This window comes from Malania oleifera, chromosome 1 (assembly GCF_029873635.1).
Source record: "Malania oleifera isolate guangnan ecotype guangnan chromosome 1, ASM2987363v1, whole genome shotgun sequence".
Taxonomy (NCBI): Eukaryota; Viridiplantae; Streptophyta; class Magnoliopsida; order Santalales; family Ximeniaceae; genus Malania; species Malania oleifera.
Genome location: NC_080417.1, coordinates 36,269,171 through 36,295,020, shown reverse-complemented (window position 1 = coordinate 36,295,020; position 25,850 = coordinate 36,269,171). Strand labels below are relative to the sequence as shown.

General features: G+C 35.4%; 1 protein-coding gene across 1 annotated transcript in view; it reads right to left on the bottom strand.

The window, feature by feature from the left end:
- Positions 1-6,385: 6,385 nt before the first annotated feature.
- LOC131146805 (uncharacterized) overlaps positions 6,386-25,850 on the bottom strand; it is a 42,510-nt gene continuing 23,045 nt past the window's right edge. The window contains exons 3-5 of the mRNA XM_058096600.1: positions 13,681-14,493; positions 12,299-12,559; positions 6,386-7,237 (exon numbers count right to left, since the gene is read on the bottom strand). Of these exons, the coding sequence (XP_057952583.1) occupies positions 7,078-7,237; positions 12,299-12,559; positions 13,681-14,493 (1,234 nt within the window). The 3' untranslated portion in view covers positions 6,386-7,077. The remainder of the gene's footprint in view (positions 7,238-12,298; positions 12,560-13,680; positions 14,494-25,850) is intronic.

The window sequence follows — 25,850 nt, the reverse complement described above, 5'->3', positions numbered from 1 at the left end:
CCCAAGTGGCAAGCAGCCATGGATGCTAAGATTTCAACTTTGGAAGCTAATTATACTTGGACGGTTACTTCCTTGCCACCTGGTAAGAAGCTCATTGGTTGTAAGTGGGTATTTAAAGTGAAATACAAATCAGATAGTTCTATTGAGAGGTATAAGGCCAGGCTGGTTGTCAAAGGTTTCACTCAAAAGGAGGGATTGGATTACATTGATACTTTCTCACCAGTTGCTAAAATGGTATCTATCAAAACTATACTTGTTGTGGCGGCTGTGAAAGGTTGGTTTCTCATCCAACTTGATGTAAATAATGCATTTCTTCATAGAGATTTGAATGAAGAGGTTTACATGTCTTTTCCACCAGATTTTCACAGCAAGAGGGAGCGGTCTCAGGTTGTTCACATCCAGGGGGAGCAGCCTCAATTGGTTTGTAAACTCAATAAATCACTCTATGGTCTTAAACAGGCTTCTAGAATGTGGTTTTCTAAGTTCTCAACTACCTTAATTGATCTTGGTTTCATTCAATCTAGGCAGCAAGGAGATTCATTTATTGTGTTGCTCGTTTATGTTGATGATGTTCTAATTGCAAGCAATGATCAAAAGAGAGTTGAGGAGTTTAAAGTCTTGCTAGACCAGAGGTATAAGTTGAAAGATTTAGGGGGCTTGAGGTATTTTCTTGGTTTGGAGGTAGCAAGAACAGCCAAGGGCATTTCTTTGTGTGAAAGAAAATATGCTCTAGAAATTTCGGAAGATGTTGGTCTACTAGGATGCAAACCAACCAAAGTTCCTATGGATCCTGCTTTTAAACTTAGCAAACATGAAGGTGATGTGTTAAATGATCCATGTCGGTATCGAAGGTTGGTTGAGAGATTATTATACTTAACTATTACTAGACCTGACATTACATTTGTTGTTCACAAGCTCAGTTAGTTCATGGCAAAACCTAGAAAACCTCATTATGCAACTGCTCTTAAGGTAATTCATTATATTAAAAATGAACCAGGGAAAGGAGTATTTTTTTCTGCAAAATCAGAACTCCATGTCAAAGGTTTCAATGATGCAGATTGGGCATCATACTCAGACACAAGACGATCTGTTAGAGGATACTGCATTTTTCTTGGAACGAGATTCATCGATTTCTTGGAAATCAAAGAAACAAGCTACTGTATCAAGGTCTTCGGCTGAGGCAAAGTACAGGGCTATGGCTGTAACAACTTGTGAGATCGTGTGGATTCTTTATTTGCTAAGGGATTTGCAGATTAGGCATGATAGAGAAGCAATGTTGTTTTGTGACAGCCAATCAGCTTTGCACATAGGGTGCAATCCAGTTTTCCATGTAAGGACCAAACATATATAGATTGATTGTCATATTGTAAGGGACAAGGTGTTGGCTAAGGTGATTAAATTGAATCATGTAAGAACCCATTGTCAATTGGTAGATTTGTTGACTAAGGCATTGGATTATAAACAATTTTCAGAATTGCTATCCAAGATGGGATTGTTTAACATTTATTCTTCATTAGTCCATCTTGAGGGGGAGTATGAAAAGCCAGAGGATAGCAGCAGCTCACTCATGCATCAAAGCTATCCAGACAAGTAAGCAAACTTCAAGTAGAACAGAAAATTTGTTATATTGACAGCATGTATTTTAGTTAGTTAATTAATTCTTACCAAATTCATGTATCAATTTGTTATGATTGTTAGAGTTGAGAGTGTATATATATACACATAGTTGTATAGACATTGAATTAATCAATGAAATCAGTTTTTTTTTTTATCAAGATTGATTTATCATAACATGTACACACACATATACGTACAAGTAATATTCTAGCCTGGGCTCTCTTTGTAAGTCAAAATTTTTAATTTCTCTCTAGTGCAGAGATGAGTCGTACAATTGTATGTGCATCTAAATTTTATATATATTTGAAATGGCCGAATACATAGACCAGATAGATTCAAAGAATTCAAATAATAATAATAATAAAGATTAAAGGAAAGCACTACTAGCTTATCGGCAAGGATTAACTAAAGGAAGATTTTGTTAATTATTAGTACGCGTAATCAAACACCATATTCAGCAGAAGGACACAACCACAGGCGATGCACATCCTAGCTACTATACATGCAAGACCTCCCATTTCTTAATTATTTATTGCGGCATGATCATCGACTAATATTTAAATGAATGCGTATGGTGAGCCTTTCCTTGCTCTTCCCACTAGTGATGGTGGTGGTGGTGGTGGTGGCAGTAGCGGTGGTGGTTGCATGATCGGATTTCTTGATCTCCTCTATAATGGTAATACTATTCTCCTTCTTCGTCGGCCCTAATTCCTTGCTTGTGATCCCACTGCCATTCTCAGCCTCAGATTCAGCGCTAGCCCCTGACTGATCAGCTAGGTCATCTTCCGGAGTATGAGTATGTTAAATAAATAAAATTGTATTATTCCGGAATTGATTACCAAATGAATATACAGAGTATCAGTGTTTATACTAGTACATGAGCTAATTCAAGTAAAAAAACTGAATTAAGAACTGAATTAACAACTAATCTAACAATTAGTTAAACTAACTAAAACAGTATATGTTAATAGAGTATCCCACTGCATGCAAATTCATTATTATTACTATTACTTTTTCCTTGAAATGTTTATGTATATGTATATGTATATGTATATATATATATATACATAAGGAGAGCAATAAATAAGGAAATAAAGAAATAAATCATTAGTAAGGAAAAACAATAATGAAGGGATGCCTGCATGCATGCACTCGTACGGAGGCAGAGCTAATGCCAAGAACTACAACGCCACTTACCATTGGCATGCCCGCGGTCACACCTGTAGTAATGGTCAGTGCTCTGAAACACATCATTACCTGCGCTCTTCTGCGCCATGCACGCATCTCGCAGGGCACGTAGTCGTGCAGGGTTTTATGCATAATATATTATGATCCTAAGGCAATTAAGCATTCAAAGTTGGCGCCGGTGGTAGTGAGCGTGTTCTACTTCTACTTTGCATGCATGCATGCCGCCTCATCCTTACGCACACGTTTCAAATGGTTCTACTTACGCTGCTGCCACACTCATCCATCAACATCTCTTAATTAACTTGAATTAATCGATTGATGGCAGAGAATGCGCAAAGTGACAAATGTCTGTAAGATGACGCAGCCTAGGCTTTCATAGCTTCGATGAGACTAAGTGGTTCCTGACATTCCACATGTCTTTAAGGGTCGATAGCAATACAGACACTCTTCAAACCTTTTATATTGACGAAGGATGTTAAAGTGACAGAAATATTAAGTTTTTCTACAATAGTCTTGGACTTATCTTTTAATAGGCAAGTTAGAGGCAAGGAGGTTAACCAAGTAATCGAGTTGCTCAATTTGGTTTACGATGCAACAGTTAGTAGGGGGGATTCCAACTCATGCTCATGAAATCTTTCCAGCTCCTAGGCTTCGCGGTGGCTTGCTTGTACAAACATCTTCATAAAGACACTCATAATAACCTAAGTCTGTCCTTCAATCTATTCTAGAACACCTTCATCCCCTAAAAAGTTAGCGTTTTCTGGCTAGTGAAGAGTAATAGAATTCTAACGGCTAATAACCTACAAAAAAGAGGCTAGAGGTTGGCCTCAATGTGAGCTCTTTGCAAGGAGGAAAACAAAGGGGTCAATCATCTCTTCCTCCACCGCCACTTCAAAAGGCAAATTTGGATCTTTATTTGCCCAAGCCCATTTAATCATATGGTCATGCTAAATACTTTGGTTTCAATGTTCTTCACATGGAGTTTCTCTAAACTTAAGAGGTTTCTTAGAAGATTGAAAGTAGCAATTTCAGCAGCAATCTGTTTGGAGATCTGGAAGGAGAGGAATGGGAAAATCTTTAGGGAGAAATATTCCACAGTCTCAAATGTGTATGATAGATGCTTATCAAATTTGTTCCATTGGACTAGATCAAATATCTCTCTGTCTAATTTACATTGGGAGGAGTTCTCTTGTATTTTTTTCATGTTATATAGGAGGATGATTCTTGCCCTCCTCCATTCTAGTTCCTCTTTTCTCTTTCTTGTATTCCCTTTCAAAAGTGTCAAGCCGCTTGCTCATCTCTTCCTCTGTAATGAATTTACCTTTTCATAAAAAAACTTGAATGCACACATAGGGAAAAAAAATGCTTATTGAAAAAAATAAAAAACGAAACAAAGAAAGAAATCACCCCTCCCCTAGCTAGCTAGTATTTGAAACTCATCAATCTAGCATTGTCGCGGTAATAAATGGCAAATGCTAAAACTCAAATGAATGCGAGTTGTATTTGTTTATACCTTGCAAGTTATGTATCACTTTAGTAAATTTAATTAGGATATACAGTCAGCTTGATGGGTGAGATTTTAATCTTACCTCGTAAAGAATAATTATTTTTATGTATTAATTTTTTAGAAATAATTTTTTTTGTGATTATAGATTTCTTGATTAAATTTTTTCTTAACAAATATCAAGTTTTTTTTTTAAAAAAAATAATATTATATGATTCTTTCATTATTTATAATTATCAATTACCACATTTTATGCACAATTAATTAATAGTTAATGTTGAGTACATAACTTCAACCATTAGCTTTTAAGGCCCTCTGACATATATGGGCCTTTTTCGTTTAGGGTCGAAGGCAAATTCTATCTGCAACTTTGTGACTACAAATTGATGGGCCTATTAAGTGGAAATAAATTTTTTGGTCTAGCGGGCTACACACCCACACACACACACACACACACACACACACACTTATATGTATATATTAGATATGTCATTCATTTCACAGAGGTGCTTCAGCAGTGAGGACTTGTATCTTGGCCATGTAAAGAGGTTGTACAGCGTATCCCATTCGTAGGCTTGATTCTGGGACCATAAAAGGCTTCTGATCAGATTGTAGAAATACAGTCGATGAATATGACGTTGAGTAATTATCTCATCTTGGGCTTCAAAATTAAACAAACATAATGATGTTTGTGTTTTGACGCTTTTCTGTTTAGCTAGTTTACCATTTACTATTACATTTGATTTAAATTTGATCGTAAGCTATAACAAGATTCCACAAAATGACTTTTTTTTTTTGTAGAAAATTTGGGTAATTTTGTTTTTGATTATCATTTTGAAATGCAAATATTTAACATTTATCAAGGGAGTATGAAGGATGATACAAGTATGATATCATTGTGTCATCTAAATTAGTATAGTAATGAAATTGTTTTTTTTTTTTTTTTTCTTTTCATCAAACAAATTATAAGTAAGCATTAATTTTTATTGGAAAGTTTACAAAAATAAAGACCTAAAAGTAATTTCCTATTATTATAATTTTCCAAATACTCATGCCTCATTTGTAACTCAAAAACATGAGCAAAATAAAAATAAAATAAAAAACTACTGTCTTTGTTTGATTATCAAGTGCTAAGAAAATAAAATATATAATGAATCATTAACAAAAATTAGTTTTACACAACATTAACTTACATTTTTTAAAATTTTGAATCATATAATAAAAAATTTAATTTCCTTTCATTTTCTTTTAATTCTTTTTCCCTAAACAGCAACATTGATTCAAATAGCCTCTTAATATCCTTCTTAGTACTCAATAAAAAAAATTAACATAAAGATAATTAAGTAGCAAATGATAGTTTGTCATGTCTTAATCACCCCCTAATTAGTTCTAGTTTTATTTGTAAGGCCAAAAATCATATCCATAGAAATAGTTAAAAACTCAATATTAAGATGGTGTTTGGAAACATGAATTTTGATTTTGAATTTGAATTTGGATGGATTTCAATAAATTTCAATTCAATTTTATATTGCATCTCATCCAAAACCAATACAAATTCAAGATCTCTGGAGTAAGTGAAATTTGCTAATAAGAAAAACCTTTGGGCACGCAGTTCGTAATATAGGGAAGTTTGATTTTAGTTGATTTACACACCTCCACATAAAGAAACAAGAATACAAAGTTGACATAAGTACAGAGAAAAATCGAGAGGATTAATGAGCAATCATACTAGGCAAAGCAAAGCAGGCTTTTTTATGATGACCTTTTCCCAGAAGGCCTTCTTTATTCTAATAACCTTTTTAACCTTTTTCCAACAGTTTCTTTTCCTTTCTTTTCTTTTCTTTTCTAAGAAATTAGAGTTGCTGTTCTAGTTCCACTTTCTGTGAAAATGACTGACCAAAGGAATGCATTGGCCATACAATTTACCAATGAATTCGGAAACAAGAAATTCATTGCTTAAATTTGAAATGGTGTCAAAGGGAAATGTCACAAATGCCAACCAGCACATCAAAGAGTCACTTGTTGAAACATCTACATCTATTTGAAAATTTCACCTTTGGAACATGGAATTAGGACTTTGCATTTGCAACATAAGCTTATATTTTTATTTTCTTATAATCAACATAAGTACACATAAACCTCTCCACATCAGCTCCACAAATAACAAAAATATATACAAACATGCAAGTCATTGCATTCGAGCAATCATAATTGCTTAGGTAGTTTTTCTTAGCGTGAAAAATTCGAAACATCATGACTGTAAGGGAGTTGATCTGACAAGATTGTGGGTAAATAATATCATAAAAGAATTGGGCAAAAATCTATCAAAACATTAATGATAAGGTACCTTCTGCTTATGCTGGGAACAAGAAGTTGGGAGCAGAAAGAACTGATCTGTAATCTGTTTGCCAATGCTTCGGTCAAGTTGGGGACAAAAATAAGCTTTTAACTATGCAACCTGGGCCAGAGTCAATTGCCTTCGTGTCATTTCTTGACTAATCTGGGTCCAGCATTTGAAACAATGTGTTCAGAGAACATGAGCTTTCATATTAGAAGTTTGAACTGCACACCCATGATGAACCGATCACAGAATAAAAGTAGGTGTTACAACTGTTTCAGGTTCGGAATCACTTCTTCCATTTCTCAAGAAAAAAGCACTTCAGCTTTTCATTTCTGAACCCATTGACCATCACTTCTCCAGTGGAATCACTTTTCTTTATCATTCTGAAACTCAAACAGGATCTAAGAATCAAAACAAGAGATTATCATTACCTCTGAATGTATGACAAAGCCAAGCCCTGCAGGAAGCCATATGAAGGTGGATAAATATTCCTTCCTGAATCCAAGGATACAACCAATTCTTTTATTTGATGTGTCAACATGTAAACTTCATCTGCAAGATTTTTCATAACCCATTCTTCTATCAACCTGCATCAAACACAAGTAAACATAAATTGACAAAGAAATGAACTAAATATTTGGACACCTTACAATCCAAGACTTAACTTACTTTTAGTTATAACATAGTTCAAATACCCATGGCGATATAACAAAAAATAAATTGAGAGGCATGCTATTTTTAAATCTTATTTCACGGCATACACGAAAATCAGACACAATGCATTTGATTGACCTTGATTTACTAGCAATTTTAAATGTTAGATCCTAGTGATTTGGTTTTAGGGGGGAGGGGGGATTGTTGGGCATTTCAAAACTTGATCCAATGTGGCAATGTTTTAGTCCATTATTCCAGTGTCAGTCAGTCTCTAAACTTAAACCAATGTGTGCCCAAAACTCACCACAATCAAAATTGCATGAGAATTGGAAATGGGGTGTTAAATTTTTTTTATTTTTTTTATTTTTTGTAAATTTATTCATGTAAATACATTATCTGGTACTGCAGGATCCTCTCCCCTTCCCTCCCCCCAGCTCCCCCAAGCGCACACAATAAAAAGGGGGAAAAGAAGCCTTTGGGAGGGTTGCGTGGACAGCTGGTTCTAAACTTTGAACCCAACCTAAATTGGTCAAAAACCCAAACCAGGCCATATTAAAACATTAAAAGCCCCAGTGTTTTAAAAGGCTCAATCAACGCTTGCCTCAAGATGAGGGCATGCTAAAAATGCTTAGAGGCTCAATTTAACTACCAACAACAAGAAGTCTTTAAGTTCCACTAGGTGGGGTCAGATACATGAATCCTTTTTCGTCAATTCACTTGATCAAGAGTGTTTTCCTCTATTAGATTAAAGGCCATTAAATCCTTACTCACTACCTCATTCCAAGTTATTTTAAGCTTATCCTTACCCCTTTTCATGTCAGACATGATAGCTAACTCACCTCTCCTTACGGGTGCTCTACTAGGCATGCGTTTGAAATTCCCAAACCATCTAAGCTGCCCCTCCCTTATCTTATTTTCAACCAAATCTATGCCTAATTTATTACACATATGTTCATTTCTTACTTTATCTTTTAATGTTAAACCACTCATCTACCTTAATATTTCACACTCAACAATTTTTACTTTTTGTACATATTGTTTCTTAGTTGTCCAACATTCTGAACCATAAAGCATAGCTGGCCTTATAGCTATCCTATAAAACTTTCCTTTTAGTTTTAAGGATATTTTATGATGACACAACACACTTGACACACTCCTCCGTTTTACCCAGTCTGTTTTAATCTTATTCCTTGTTTCCTACTTATCCTGAACCCTTTAGACTCTAATGTGACTCTCTAAAGTTCTATTTACTACATCTTCTTCAATTTCCCCGATTGCATAATAGATCCAGGATATCTAAATCTGTCAGCGTTATTAATCTCTTAATAATCAAGTTTAATCTTCTCTCTATTACTACTCCTTACATTACTAAAATTACATTTCATATATTTTATCTTATTCCTACTTATCCCAAATCTTTAGACTCCAATGTGGCTCTCTAAAGTTCTAGCTTAAATTTCACTCCGTTCCTACTATCATCAATCAACACGATATCATCTGCAAACAACATATATCAAAGGATCTCATTTTGGAGATTCTTAGTTCATCAATTACTAAAGTAAAAACAAGGACTCAAAGTAGAACCTTGATGACCGCCTATTGTAATTGGAAAATCTCTAGACTCACCTCCTACAATACTAACGCTAGTCACTACTCTATCATACATATCCAAGTAAAAAGATAAGAACTCAAAGTAAAACCTTGATATACACTTATTGTGATTGGAAAATCTATAAATTCACCCCCTACAATCCTAACGCTAGTCACTACTCTATCACACATATCCTTAATGACCTCCGTATATCTACTACAAACTCCCTTTTTTTTTTAAACCTACCAAATAACTTCCCTAGGTACTCTATCATAAATTTCTCTAGGTCAATAAAAATCATATGCAAGTCCTTCTTTTCCCTGAACTTTTCCATTAAACTTCTTAAAAAATAAATGGCTTACGTTGTTGATCTCCTAAGCATAAAACCAAATTGATTCTCTAAAATCTTTGTTTCTAATCTTATACCATGTTCAATTACTTTTTCCATAATTTTATCGTATGACTTATAATCTTAATTCCACAATAGTTATTATAGTTTAGAATATTGCTTTTTTTACAAAGGTATTAATGTACTTTTCTTCCATTCTTCTAGTATTTTCATGGTTTTTATAATAGTGTTGAATAGATTAGTTAACCAATTAATTCTTTTATTCACTAAACATTTCCAAACTTAAATTGGTATTTTATCTGGTACTATAAATTTCCCACTTTTCATCTTTTTAATGTCATCTTAGCTTCAAGGACTCTAATTTTGCAAAACAAATCTTCTATTTTTAGTCTTCTCCTCATTTATTACTTCCAAGTTTAATCTTTTATTTTGTTTTTTATTAAACAATTTATCAAAATATCCCCGTCACCTCTCTTTTATGTCTTCTTCTCTAACTAAGACATTATCATTCTCATCCTATATACATTTTACATCACCTAAATCTTTACATTTTCTTTCTCTAATTTTATCAAATTTATAAATGTCGCTTTCTCCTTTTGTATCTAGTTTAATATATAAAGTATCATAAGCTCTATGTTTAACTTCACTAATAATTATTTTTTACATTTTTTCTTACTTATTTATATTTTTCAAGATTTTCTATATTTCTACAATTTTACCATATTTTTTAACATCAATTTCTTTCTAGCTTAATGGCCTCTGGACTTCTTGATCCCACCAACTTTCTTTACTACCCGAGTATCTTTCTTTGGACTCGCCGAAAACCTCTTTTGCTATCCTTACGATAGAATTTGCCACTCTATTACAAGCAATATTTGCATCAACCTTATCCCCTGCTGTCCAATCACACCCTTTGATCATTTTATCTTTAAATTTTACTATACTATCTCCCTTCAAGTTTCACCATCTAATTCTCTTGCATTGATTTATGTTACGCCTTCTCTCCCATTTTTTTTATGTGTATCTAATACTAAAACTTCATGTTGTGTAGTCAAACTTTCACCTAAAATAACTTTACAATCCTTACAAGATAGACAATCTCCGCCCTTAGTTAACAAGAAATCTATTTGGCTTTTATTATATCTACTCTTAAAGGTTATTAAGTGTTTTTCTCTTTTTATAAAGCAAGTATTCAATATAACCAAATCATAGGACATGGAAAAATCTAAAATTGTATCACCAACCTCATTTTTATCTCCATATTCATGGCCTCCATGTATTCTCTCATATCTTACATTACCCTTTCCAATGTGTTCATTCAAATCAGCTCCTGACATTGATATCCCTCGTAAAATATTATATATATCTTCCCAAAATTGTCTTTTAATATTTTATGCTAGTCCTATTTAGGGAGCATATGCACTAATGATGTTCACTATCTCCAAGCCTAAAGCTATCCTCATTTTAATGATCCTATCCCCTACTCTGTTTAACATTTACTACATTATCTTTTAGGTCTTTGTCTACAATAATACCCACCCCGTTTTTACGTTTTTCTTTACCAATGTACCAAATTTTAAATCCTAATTTTTCAATTTCTCTTTCTCTCCTACCCATTTCGTCTCTTGAAGGCAGATTAAGTTAATTTTCCTCCTAAACATTATTTTCACTATTTCCATATTTTTTTCATAAGGATCCCTATATTCCAAGTTGCTAATCTAATATTAGTTTCTTGTGCTAACGTATTCATCTTCTCCCTTTAATATTGACCCAATCTATTCCCTTGACCTATGTAAATTTGGTACGAATCCATAATAATAAGATCTAACAAAATTTTACGCTGACTATCAACTACCTAACACAATCTTGCTCTTTTATTCGGGTTTGGGACCGACTGTATTTACAAAGAATATGTTACACAAGCAAAGTACATGTTTGCCTTTTTTTTTACATAGACAAATTTCTTAATCACTCTACAACTAGTAGAAACCACACACGCCATTTTTAATACAAATGCATTAAAAAATAAATAAAGCATACAATTTTTAGAGCGAATCAAGCTAGGCTACAATTAAAAAATCATGCTATAGTAGTTTTTGAAAAATTTTGTATGTTCCAAAACTTGTATTCTACCAAATACCAAAAAAGCCAACAGATTGTACTCTAAAGCTTACACATTTATACAAAAGGCACAAAAGGCACAACTTGTGCCTTTTGAGTTGAGGCACACGCATTTTTGGGTAAGGGAATCTCACTTTAGATTTAGTCATAAAATTTTAACCACATGTTTATAAGAAAGGAATGTAACCAGTTGATCCCTAAAATTCTTCAATCCCAACTTTTCCAAAATCATTGAGACACATCTCAAATCATGAAAATAATTTGAACTTTGTATTCATATTACTCTCCCGGGCAAGATTTACTTAATGAATTCAAGGAATTTTTTTTAGAAAAAAAGTCAACAAGTAATTCATTTTAAGAAAAACGTAACATATTTACATATTTTTTTATCTAAAAAATTAAATTCTCACACCTCATCTCATAATGCTTAAAAACTTTTCCCATCTAATACATTGATCTGCTAACCTACTATTCTGTGGGATTCCTGAATACTCCAAATCTCCAACATCAAGATGGACTCCAGAACTCCACTATATATATAATCACAAGCTAACTTGGTGAATGAGTGCCACTGGCATGATGAACAAAGCACCTCAAAAAGCAAAGGATCACACTTTCCAATTTCATCAGCTCATTTTCAAAGCAAGTCAACCGGTATGTAGAAACTCGTGTAAGCAGAATCCACAGTACACATGCTTTTTCAAGCTGAAGAGAAATTCACTACTATTAGTCATGGGAGCACATGCCAGGACCTTGCTAACACCTTGTATTTCCATTTTTTGACGTATGTCTTCAACCATGCATTAAATGGTTATTACAAAAAGGCAAATAAATCTCGTATTTTTCGTGCAACACTTCAAGGAATGTGATATGTAAGGGAAAAGGAAACAGCATGAGGAAAAGAGCAAAGAAAGTTTTAATTCATAAACCAACCTTGATTGAGATTCCACATTGTTGCTGCAATCAGAAAACAGCACCTTGATGATAGGATGCAAATTTATCTTTGGAAGTGGTTCCATATTGCCCTCTGCGCACAAAGCATAACCACTACAACACCAGGAATCCGCATTTACAAGTACAACTTGAATCATAGGAGATTTGGTTTTTAGATCACTAATCACAGTCCTGAATGACAACTCATCTTTTGCACTTTCCAGCAGCTGGTATGCAAACATTCTTTCCAAGGTATACTTCCTGTCCCCATGTCAAACTTATTAAATAAAAAAATTTGAAACTAGATACTTCTTTTTCCCCTCTTTCTGAGAGCAATACCTCCGTAACACAGATACTAACTAATAATCAGTAAAATTTCAAATGAAGATAATCCAGTAAATAGCAAAACAGGGATCAATAAGGGAGGTATTCATCCTTTAATTAAGAGTCAGTGACATATACCAACTGTGAAAAATGACAATCATATATCTATATATTGAAAATTTTAATGATTTCAGGAGGAGGTCTATAACTAAGTAAATGAGAACTACTTCCATTCTATAAGGTTAAAACCAAATTATTGACAGCAAGACATGATTTTCTGCCAAACCTCCTCTTTTCTCAAAATGCAACACCGAATGCAGAATTTTTCCCTGCCATATCAAGGGTTTGGGAAGGGAAAATGCCTGCAGCCTTACCTTAATATTCATAGAGGCTGGTCCCATTGCATGAACCTCTAACCTTCAAGTTTGAGTGTGACATCCTTACCATTACGTCAAGGCTCAATAAATAAATAAATAGCTAAATAAAATCAACAAAAAATAGCACGGGAAAAAAAAAAGCATAATCCACATTACAATATTGATAGCAAATGAACTGGTAAGACAAAACAAAGGCATTCAAGGCACAACTGCAGAAAACTAGAAGAAAGCATTAAAAATGTGTTTATGATTCCTTTCAGAAAAGTAGGTAGTCTTGCTGCCAAGTCAATCACCAATGCTATAATTCTATGTCATAACTGAAATCCTTTTAGCCTTAAAAGATATTCCACCATTGATCCTAACATTCACCAATCCAAAATTTATGAATCAAGATCTTCCCTCCCAATGGTTGGACCATTCAAACCTCATCCTCCAGTCCTATGCACCACACAATCATAAAACCCCCACCTGAAAAATTGAGGGATACTTTACATTTTTGTATTTCCATTACATCCTTAAGAATTCCATAATACCCCCTCTCCCCATTTTTAACCGAACAATTAGCTCAAGTATATCATTTATAAAGCAGAAGAAGACAAAAACAGAAATTCTACTCATTATTGTTTATTTCAAAGATACACTATTTATCAGAGTACATAAGATAGAAAACCATTGGCTTACCTGAAGATATCATCTGATCCACCAACTGGAAAGCAAGTGGAAATATTACATTTGAACAAACGAACTCCCCCATCCAATGGTGCATTACCATTAACACAAGGGTATGCTCCCAAAGAAAATGAACACCAAGGGCAAAAATATTCAATCCACTGAATATCTTTTGAAATATTGGAGGCTCTAGCCATAAAAATGTTTCCAAGAAAGCCATTAAGGAATGATCTCTGATTCTCTGGTAGCTCAGTAGTTTTTTTCAATTCTTGCTCCTCCAGAAACTCAGGCGTGACATGTGTGCATATTTTACTGCCATGATCTACTACAAGATTCATCATATCAATGCAACATTGGGCCGGCACCATGTTTTTAGAAAACTCTGTTTCTGTAAATGTGCAAGATAAATTATCAACAATAATTTCTTTTTCTGACACTTCACACACTGCATTTTCAGCAGGGATTTCCTTCTTATGATGCAAAAAGCAAGATTCTCCAGCAAAATCGTTATCATAGCATTCCGCTGTTCCATGATTACCTCCAGAGACTCGTGCAGCTTCAACTGGACCATTATCAATAGGGGGGCATGGTTCAGACTCATATTTCGTAACTTTATCCCAGTCAGCAAATTTACATTCCAAAAGATCATCCTTGCTAAGAAGAACAGATGTATTATTTAATAGGCACATACTCTCCTCGCATTTATAAAGATCTGCATACCTAGTCACCAGCTTCTCACTTATACCTCCAAATGAACAGCAGCAAGCCCCAAACCAATTGTCAGCCACCTCCCGCCAGTTTACAGAAGGTGTTTCTGAAAAAATTCTGCATTTAGGCGGACAAAAATGGCAGTGATATCAAATAGTTGCACACAAATTAACAACTTTGAGAAGCATGTGGCTGAGCACATACATATAATAACTAAGAACACATGTCAAATTTGATATGACATCGTTAAAACTGGCACTTGTCAAAAACATTTGAGGTTCCTATACATCTGAGAAATAAATCACATACATGAATCCTAAGAGGTACCCAAAAAAACATTAAATGTGTGGATTACCATTTAGGTGACACCGCGATACCAATCCAAAGAAATTTATGTGCACCGCTTTGTGCATATTAAATGGAAATAACAATGGTTCACCAAGCAATCGAGCCTACACAAATTAAAAACATGAACAACCGCAACAAAATAACCACAGCCAACCCACCAGAGACGAGCAATTTTACATGGAAAACACTTCAAGGAGGAAGGAGAAAACCATGGACTGAAATCAAGCAAATTTCACTATATCAATAATGGAATTACAAATACAATTCTTTCTAGCCAAACTACGATCACCAATACAACATATATGATCATCAAAAGTGTGCTAACTCTTGGATGAAAATAATATTCATCGTAAGGTGTTGACAAAAACATCAAGAGAAGACCCCACAATACAACATCAACAAACCAAGCCTCAAGTCCCACTAGGTGGGGTCAACTACATGAATCTTTTTCTTCCAGTTTTACAAAATTATAAGTAATTTGCTCCGAAAAAATCAGGACTATTAAATTCTTACTCTATCATTTCAAGTTATTTTAGGTCTACCACTACCCTTTCTACTTCCCCTTATAATAACTAGCTCACTCTTCCTTCTCGGCGCACTATTTGGCTAATGTTTTAGGTGCTCAAATCATCAAAACCATCCCTCCCGTATCTTATCTTTTACAAGAGTTATGTCTAACTTACCACGAATATCTTCATTCCTTAATTTATATTTCATTCCTAAATTTATATTTTAACATTATACCACCCATCCATCTTAGCATTCTCATCTCGGCAACTTTTACTTTTTCGATATGTTGTTAGTCGCCCAACATTCTAATCCATATAGTATAGCTGGTCTTACAATTGTCCTGCAAAACCTCCCTTTTAATTTTCAGGGTATTCTACAATCACACGGCATGCTTGAAGTACTTCTCCAATTTACCCTACCTACTTAAACTCTATACATTACATCTTCTTCAATTTCTATTTCAGCTTGCATGATAGATCCAAGGTATCAAAATCTACTAATGTTATTGATTTCTTGACCATCAAATTTAACCTTTTCTCCAATAATCCTCCTACTATGACTAAAATTACATTTCATATATTCTAGCTTATTTCTACTTATCCTAAAACCTCTAAATTCTAAAGCTTCGCTCCAGAATTCTAACTTAAACTCTACTCCAACCCTAGTTTCATCAATCAAGACAATATCATCTGAAACATCATTTTGTATCCTCCTATTAAGTCCATCCATCATGTTAGAGGTTATATGTCTTTTAGTATTATTATGATTGATGGTGTTAGTATGTTAATTAGTGAGAGTAAGGGTATTATTCTTATTAGAATGTATTTAATTTGTATTATAGATAAAGGACGAGACCTATCTTCAAATTAGGTCATTCATTTTAATCAAATCTTTGACATGAAATCAGAGCGTGATCCAACCTAAACCCTATTCCCGTCAGTCGTCACCAAAAAACACCATTCATGTGGTTGTTCTTTCTAGATCCACCTCCATCCTATATTATTCCATAAATCCAACCATATACCCATAAACAGAACCCCCCCCCCCCATGGGGCCAGATAACCCAACCCACAAAACCTCATCGCCGGAGGACACCCTACGCGCCAACCAAATGCCGACAAGGCAAACCCCACCCGCCAGTGTGTGAATGAAGTTCCAGCCACTTTTTTCTTCTTTTTTTCCTCTACCATGCTTTGTTTCCTTCTTTAGGCTATATTATCAAGCTGTTAGGCTAGTCTTTCACTCAAAAATTCAACCTTTTTTTTACCATGCACTAGCGGTATTCCATTCATTTCTATTCAGGGTTTGTCAAGGCTTATTTGTGATTCTTTTAGAGTCATGGAAGCATTCATATGTTCAGTTGTAAGATTGTGGCAGTGCTATAACCATCGATAAGTTGTTCACCCACTGTGGTTCTGTCGGTGCTTCACATAGTTTTTGATTGTCCCGATTATTGATCATTCTTCTTGTTTTTGGTGTGGCTACTGATTGTTATGGCAATGCTATATCCGTCAGTGAGTTGTTCAACTTGTCTGTCGTTGTGTTGGTGCTTCACATAGTTTATGATTGTCCCAATTAGTTTTGATTGTTCAGTTTGTGATTATCCCGATTAGTTTTGATCATTCTTCTCGTTTTTGGTGTGGTTGTTAATTTGTGAGTGTTGGGATGGAATTTATAAATCCCAAAAATTTGTTTCCTACATCGTTGCCACAAAAAATGACTCAAAAGTTGGATGGAAAGAACTATGTTCAATGGTCTAAAGCTGTTCGGATTTATTTAGCAGGGTTAAGGAAATCTAACCGCTTGCACCAATCTGAGTATTCTGATGAGATGAGAACAGATGAGTGCGTTCAAGAAGATGCCTTGATTGTTTCTCTTTTATGCAATTCAATGGAACCACAGATTGCACGGATGTGTATGCATCTAGATACGAGCAAAGAGATTTGGGATTATGTCAAACTTCTATACTCCAGTAACATTAGACGTGTGTATGATTTATCCCAAGAATACTTTCAATTACAAAAGGAGATGGGAGTATTGCAAATTATTTATCCCATTGCATCTCTTGCCCAAACAGGTAATCACACAGTATGCCTGTCAGCCAGTACTTCTTGTCCTAGTCCTTGGGGTCATAGATTCCACTACCACTGATCATATCACAGGTATATTTCGCGTTTCTCCATTCTTCAATATCCTGCAAATTTACTTTGTGCTACTCTTGCTAATGGATCTACTACTGCAGTCAAGGGAGTTGGGTCTATAAATCCCACTTCTTCTATTCCTCTTCCTTCAATTTTGTATATTCTCAAATTTTCTTTTAACCTTATGCCCGCTAGCAAAATTACTAAATCCATGAATTGTTCTACGACATTCTTCCCTGATTCTGTGGTTATTCAAGATTTGAAGACGAGGAAGACGATTGGCGGAGGGCATGAAGCTGGTGGACTATATCACTTTGAGTTGCTATCTCCTTCTACCGCTTGCACTTCTGCTGCCACACCTTTTCAAACTCATTGTTGACTAGGTCATCCTTTATCGGAAAAGAATGTCTTCTTCCTAGTTTGAGTTTTATGTCTAGTCTCGCTTGTAAGTCTTGTCAACTGGGAAAGCACCATCATGTTTCTTTTGCTTCCTGATTCAATGAACAAGTTGTAAGCCCATTTATGTTAGTTCATTTGGATGTCTAGGGTCCTAGCAGGGTCGTGTCCAAGTTGGGTTTTTGAAACTTTGTAACCTTTGTGGATGATTATTCAAGAATGACTTGGTTATATTTAATAAAAGATCATTCTGAGTTATTTAATGTATTTTGTGTCGTTTGTTCTGAAATAAAGACTTAATTCAGTTTGATGGTTCAAATACTTCGAAGTGAGAATGCTAAAAAGTTTTTCAGTGCACAATTCACTACTTATATGACTCCATTTGGTATTATTCATCACTCATCTTGTGCCCACACTCCTCAACAAAATGGGGTTGCAGAGCATAAAAATAGACATCTTCTTGAAATCACTCACACCTTACTTTATCAAATGCATGTACCTAAAGTGCTTCGAAGTGATGTTGTGCTTATTGCTTGTTGTCTGATCAAAAGAATGTCATCCTCTATTCCTGGTGGCCAAATAGCCAACTCCATTCTCTTTCATAATTCACCTTTATTTTCTCTTCCTCATATATTTGGGTGTGTGTTCTTTGTTCAACAACTAACTCCAGGGATGGATAAGTTGGATCCTTGTGCTATAAAATGTGTCTTTCTAGGCTACTCATATACTCAAAATGGATATCGTTGTCAGTCCTACGTTGCATTGCTTCTTTGTTTCTACTAATATTACCTTCTTCGAGTCAACACCTTACTGCACCCAATCACTTAGAGCTTTTGAACTCAATGAGTCTCTTCCATTGCCTAATCTTCCAGATTCTACGTTGACTTCCTTGCCCAACCAACCATCTGAGTCTCCATGTAGTTCGAGTCCTCATCGTCTTCATCATCCTAATTTGCAGGTGTATTCACGACAACGGCCCCAAGGAGGAGAGTCCCTTTTAGCTTCTACTATCACGTCTTTGGTCTCCTCATCTGATGATCATGCTTCCCATGATGTTGATCCTTATATTGCTGTTAGGAAAGGTAAACGCACATGTACTCGACACCCCATTTCCAACTATGTTTCTAATGGCTCCTTATCACCCTCCTATTATTGTTTTGTTATTGCTCTATCATCTACTACCCTCCCTAAATCTATTTCGGAAGTCTTAACACATTCTGGGTATAGGAATGCTATGGTTGAAGAGAAGAACGTTTTACATGACAATGGTACTCGGGACTTGGTACCTCTTCCTCCTGAAAAGTCTGTGGTTGGTTGTCGTTGGATTTACACTGTGAAAGTCAACCTTGATGGTTTTGTGGCTCATCTAAAGGCATGTCTTGTTGCTAAGGGACACACTCAGGTGTATGGTCCAGATTATTCTGATACTTTTTCTCCGAGTGCCAAACTTATATCAATACAATTGTTTATCTCCTTAGCAACTACTTGTCACTAGCCTATGCATCAGCTAGATGTGAAAAATGACTTCTTGCATGGTGACCTTGAGGAGGAGGTTTACATGGAGCAACCACATGGATTTGTTGCTCAAGGGGAGTCATACTTAGTGTGTTGCCTCAAGAAGGCTTTATATGGTTTAAACAGTCTCCTAGAGCACGGTTTGGACGTTTTAATGTTGTAGTACTTAAGTTTGGTCTTCGATGGTGTATTGTGGATCATTCCGTCTTTTATCGTCATACTTAATCAGGTAGTATCCTTGTTGTTTATGTGAATGATATTGTTATTACAGGTGATGATGATAAAGGTATTCAGTGTCTCAAACTTTTTTTACAGACTAAGTTTCAAGCCAAAGATTTGGGACCATTGAAAATACTTCTTGAGTTTAGAAGTCTCTAGATCTCGTATCGAAATTGTTGTCACAGAGAAAGTATGTTCTTGATTTGCTGGGTGAAACTGGCTTGTTGGGATCTAAACCGGTTGATACACCCATGGATCCTAACGGCAAGTTAATGTCAAATATGGGTGATTTGCTACCTAATCCTGGACAATATCAAAGACTTGTTGGAAAGTTGAATTATCTCACAGTTACTCGGCTAGATATATCGTTTGCAACAAGTGTTGTGAGTCAAATTATAGATTCTTTGGGGACAAGTCATTGGGATGCAGTAATTCGCATCTTGAGATATCTCAAAGGTGCACCTAGGAGAGGTCTTTTATATTGTGATAAAGGTCACACTTATATCCATCGATATATAGATGCAGATTGGGCTGGATCACCTTCCAATTAGAGATCCACCACCGAGTATTGTATCTTGGTTGGTGGTAATTTGGTTTCTTGAAAGAGTAAGAAACAAACTGTGGTGGCCAGGTTAGGTTCTGAATTAGAATATAGAGCTATGGTTCACACTACTTGTGAAATTGTCAGGATGAAGAATATGTTGGAAGAATTGGGTTTTTCACATTCTCATCCTATGAAGTTGATATGTGATGATCAAGTTGCTCTTCATATTGCCTCCAACCCAGTCATTCATGAGCAAACGAAGCACATTGAAGTTGATTGTCACTTTGTTTGGGAGAAACTTGTGCAGAAGCTCATTGCAACCACTTATGTGAAGTGAACATGCAGCTTATTGATTTGTTTACCAAAGCGTTGAGGGTGCTCGTGTTAAATTCATTTGTAACAAGCTAGGAACATATGAAATTTATGCTCCTGCTTAAAGGGGAGTGTTAGAGGATATATATGTGTGTGTGTGTGTGTTTTAGTATTAGTATTATTATTGAGTGTGTTAGTATATTAATTAATAAGGGTTAGTAAGGGTAATATTGTCATTAGAATGTATTCAATTTGTATTATAAATAAAGGAAGAGACCTATCTTCAAGTTAGGTCATTCATTAGTTATGCTTGGAATCTCATTTGGCTTCATTATCCTCCTTTACACCATCATTGGATTTGACACATCTTTGGCAGCAACCTAAAATTTAAGTGTTTCTCTGGAGGCTATTTATGGGAAACTTGCCAACATGACTACAATTGCATCGTCAACATTTAATCAACAACCCCTTGTGCTCAGTGTGTCTGCACCATGAAGAAACAATAGAACATTTGTTCTAGCACTGTGAGTGCGCTAGGGTCATCTGATTTGTATCTAATTAATCACTGAAAACTATGTTTCAACAGGGGTCTGTGGATTCATGGTTATTTCAGTTCATGTCTCTATAAACAAAATTCATACACCTGAATACAAAACATTGTTGAGTGGTCACTACTCTACAGCATATCTGGAAGCATCAGAATGCATGTTGCTTTGAGTCACGACCTCCTTATCCTTCAACTGTTGTAGCAACTTGATAAGGTAAACATCACTTCCAGCTGCTTTTGTTCCTCTTACCTAGTCAGCTGCTTTTGTCTCACCAATCGAGTTCCCCACCATCACCAATCTCCTCTATATGTTGTTGCATCTACTGTCTTTACGCACATTGCTGTCAAAAAGGGCTAAGTACTGCACCAAATGGGCACCATGGCAATTGCTCATACTAGTAGTGGCAGCACAATCTTTTCCCATATCCGTATACTACACCATTCTATGGCCTTATACGCTTGCGCTAATCAATGCCATGTTTTCCTCTTTGCATTTAGAAATCTTGGATTACCACACTACATCCTAAGTAATGCTCAAGTTCAAGTTATTTTCTAACAAGACAGTTATCAAATGATATTGTCTTGATAGATGAAACTAAGGATAGAGTCGAACCTAAGTTAGAATTATGGAGAGAAGCTTATGTAAAACAAGAAGCCAAACCATGGGTTGACCCTTGTTGGAGATTAATGGAGAAAAATTGAACAAGGGTTGTTGTGTTTAATTAATTAGTTTATTATTTCTGTTTAATTAGTGTTGTGTATTTGGGGGCTTGTTCATAATGAATGTAATTTTAGGAATATATGTGTAATTTCATGTGTTAGAGGCTTTCTTATATATAGTGTGTGAAAGCCAAGTAGGAGTAGTTGCTGATGAATTTGAATTGAGAAATAAACATGTGACTTCCCCCTTGTACCTCCTCTCCTCTCTCTTTCTTTTTTATTCTTCTTCTTCTTCCCTTCTCTGCTACATTCTCTTATGGCTTCAGATCCTTGATAATGTCCCGAATCACTTAATACCAGATCCCAAGATCAATCTCTGTTCTTCCACTTCATTCCCCATTTTCCCCTCTCACTCTTTCTTTATCTCTCTCTATTTCTGATATTTTCATCTTCTCTCTCTTTGTTTTTTCTGTTTCTCGGTTCTTTCTCCTGCTCCTCCTCTTTTCTGTCTCTTTCCCTTATTCCCATTTCATATTTTCTCCTCTGTTCTGTCTATAAATCTCTATTCTCCCTTCTTCTATCTTCTTTCTTATCGCTTCTTCATTCTATGCTTCTCCTCACTCCTATATTGCTTTGATTATGATCTTTTTCTCCTGTTATTGATTCTGATTTCTTGTTCTCTGCTATGAAATTTCAGTCTTCAAAAATAAACCAAAGAGCAGTTCTGCACTTCTTCAAAAATTACAGCACGATCCTGATTTCAAAACCCTAATTTCCAGACATCATATTGCAATAACACCCATGCCACTGAAAACAGAATCCCCTGAAGCCCTCTCCCCTGAAATTTCATCACAGTTCAATCACAGTGAAGTCCCATGTGCTGGCCAAAAATTTCCAGCCATTAGCCTTTCTTAAATCCCTAATTTCCTGGGATTATTTCTGTACACCACCACCACTATTGCAATCCCCACACCCTGATCTACCTTCACCTGAAATTTCATCATCGCAGGACCCATGATGGAAGCTCACACACCCCACGCGCCAGCGACATGAATGAGGAAATTTCCCAAAATATCCTGCAGCTGCCAGACTTGCAAGAACTTGGTTCCAGCCACAAGAAGTGGTGTTTTCCCCCTGAGACTTTGATTAGAAGCATCATATTTTCAGTCCTGACATGATATATAGCAAAAAAGCACGATAATTTGACACAGAGTGCAAAAGTGTCACTGCCAGCATCAAAAAACCAGTTTTATTGCTGCTTTTTGTGAATTTGCAAAGTAAATTTGTTTCATTTCAGCACAACACTCAAGATAGAAGGGGCATTGAAGATACTTCTTGAAAACTGGAAGTCAGTTTGTGATTTTGCATAAATAGATTGAGCATTGTTAGCAAATTGCGTTAAGGACTTTTGGTGATATATAGTTGCAGTATATATATATCCAGCAAAATGGTAACAGCTTCCTGGAAAAATGAATGGCTTTTGTCATACTCTGGACATAATAATACCAAACCATTGTAAACCTTTCTTAAGTGTTGAGAAAATTTCTATCAATTCATCATTGATGGAAGATGTCCTATGAATATGGTTTCTAGAAATGGAGTCACTTACATGCAACTTCGTCCAGAACCCACCCAAAGCCTTCTGACATATCACATATCTTGGATCGATAATACTACTTTACATGTGTGTGAAAGGTGTTTGGTTCCTATACAATTCTTTTTTCCCTCTCTATTCTATTATTTGGAAAGTCAAAGTATGCCCAAAAATTAAGGCACTTTTATTTGGTTGGTTGTGCTAATTAAACTCAATACCAATAACTTGCTGCAGATCAAGAAACCTTTTTAAGGCCCTTTCTCCAGATGTTTGTGTGATCTGCTACAAGAATTCTGAGACAGCATCTCATCTTTTTTTGCATTGTGATTTTGCTTGGAGGATTTGGAACAAATTATTTGGTGTTATGAGAGAGTTGGGCTTGTCATCTATCGGTGGAGGAACTGTCGACTACTTCATTTGTGGTCTTGGCAGGAGGAGGGACAGGGCTGCATTATGGAACAATGTTGTGGGGGCTATGGTTGGAGCATAATGCAATGATCTTTTTGGGAAAGAATTTGAATTGGCAATTGGTTGCGAAAAGATTTACTATATGGGCACTTTAAGGTGTGTTGGGTTTGGGTTTTTTCAGGGAAGTATGCTTTCTGAAAGTTAAGCAAGATTGAAGGAATTTGCTAACTTGATTTTTTTTTCTTTTTTTTGTTGCTTTTTAGTTTTTTTCCTTCTGGTTCGTTCCAGGATTTTTCTCAGGAGTTGTCTTATTTTCATTTTTGTAAATTCTTCTTCTATTGACAATATCTCTTCTCTTTCTATTGTTTAAAAAAAAAAAAAAACTATTTTGATAATGGTTGTTGAGTTTATCTTCCCTAATGTGTTCATCGATGCTTCCTCATTCCAGTCTATAGTGCTGCCAGCAGAGCATCGTCCCTTGCATCCCTCAAGCACAGGTTTTCGAAGAGTCCAAGTTCATTTCTTACTTTTGATCCTCCGACATTTCAAAATTTGAGGCTGAATTTTTTCTAACTAGGGATATTTGACGTAGGACAAGAAACCAAACTAGGGGTTGACCCTAGTTGAAGGTTAATAAATAAGAACTGGACAAGGGTTATTGTGTTTAATTAATTAGTTTACTATGTGTATTTAATTTAATTAGTACAATAGTAAGTGTACTCAGGGTTTTTTTAAAAATATTTTTTTTTATTTTAGGGGTATATGAGTAATTTCACGTGTTAGAGGCTTTCTTATAACTAGTTTGTGCAAGCCATGTAGGAGTTGTTGAATTTGAATTTTAAAGCGAACATGTGATTTTCCACCTTGTATCTCCTCTCTTCTTTCTTCCTTCTTTCTTCTTCTTCTTCCCTTCTTTCTTCTCATTTTTCCCTTTTTTCCCTTTCATAAAGCATTCTTGCTAAGCTATATGAAGAGAAGGCGGCGAAGATTGTAATGAGGATGATAAAATATGCATTAAGTAACATTATGATATGAACACTATTTTGCTAAAAAAAATACTTGGGTTGGTGAGTCTTCATTGGAGCTGTTGGTGCCACGTTTGTTTAGACTTCCCTCTATCCATGAGGCACCAATTTTAGCTTTTTATTTCAATTAGGGGGGCTCTTTTTCTTAGGGTTTCCCGTTTTTTAGGAGTCTCAACGAGAGAGAGGTTGATGAGTTAACTCGTTTCCTGAGTTTGTTGGATTCTTTCTTGCCAAATTTGCGAGAGGACACAAGGCTTTGGATTAGGGACACTTCAGGGTCCTTCTCTTCAAAGCCTTTTTTCTCAAATCTTACAAAATCCACAAACTGTAGCCCTTTGTTAAATAAAGTTGTTTGGAAAGCAAAGGTTCCATTTAGGTCTGGTCTTTCATTCAGACTCTCATACTCAATAAGATTTATACAAATAAAGTGGTAGAGATCAGGAGACCCAACTGAAAACTAAGGTATAGTCCCAAGAGGGGGGTGAATTGGGTTTTAAAAGTTTCTTTTAACTTTTTTTACAAATTCACAGCCTTTTGTAAGTTTATTAATCACAAAAGTATGATTTAAATTTTAATATCAGCTAGATACCAAGATTCTCTTTTAAAAACTTTAAGAATGAATAAATTAACTTGAACTTTCAGCAATGTCAATCAACACCCAATCAACCAATCAATAAACCAATACAAGTTACTTAGCCAATATATGAGTTGCAGCAGCACTTCCATGATTCAGCGATTGATTAATAAAAAGCCCTGTATTGATGGATTTAATGCTCTTCCTTTTAATCAAAATTTCCGCAAATGATTAATCAACGTACTCCCTTTAAGGTTTCCACAAAAGATCAATCAATGTACTCCCTTTAATTAAAAATTTTTTCAATCTCTATTTTAACTTCCTGCACTCAGATAAACAACCACGCAATTTATATATGCAGAAAAATTAAAGAGTAAGGGAAGAGAGTGAGATCAAGGTTTTTACGAGGTTCGGTTATATCAGCCTACGTCCTCGCCTTAGACAACACCACCTAAGGATTCCACTATAACACTCCTTTCCGGGTAGGAGCAACCTTACAATCTCTCCTTCAATAGGCTAGAGTACACCTCTCCAAACAATATCCCCATGCTTGGTACAACGATTTAATCAGCCCTAAACCGTCAAGAAAACAAGAAAACAAAAAAGAATTCTTGTGTACAAGAAATACTCTCAGATAGAGCAGATTAGTACAAATATAGTACAGCTAATCAATACTTCAAA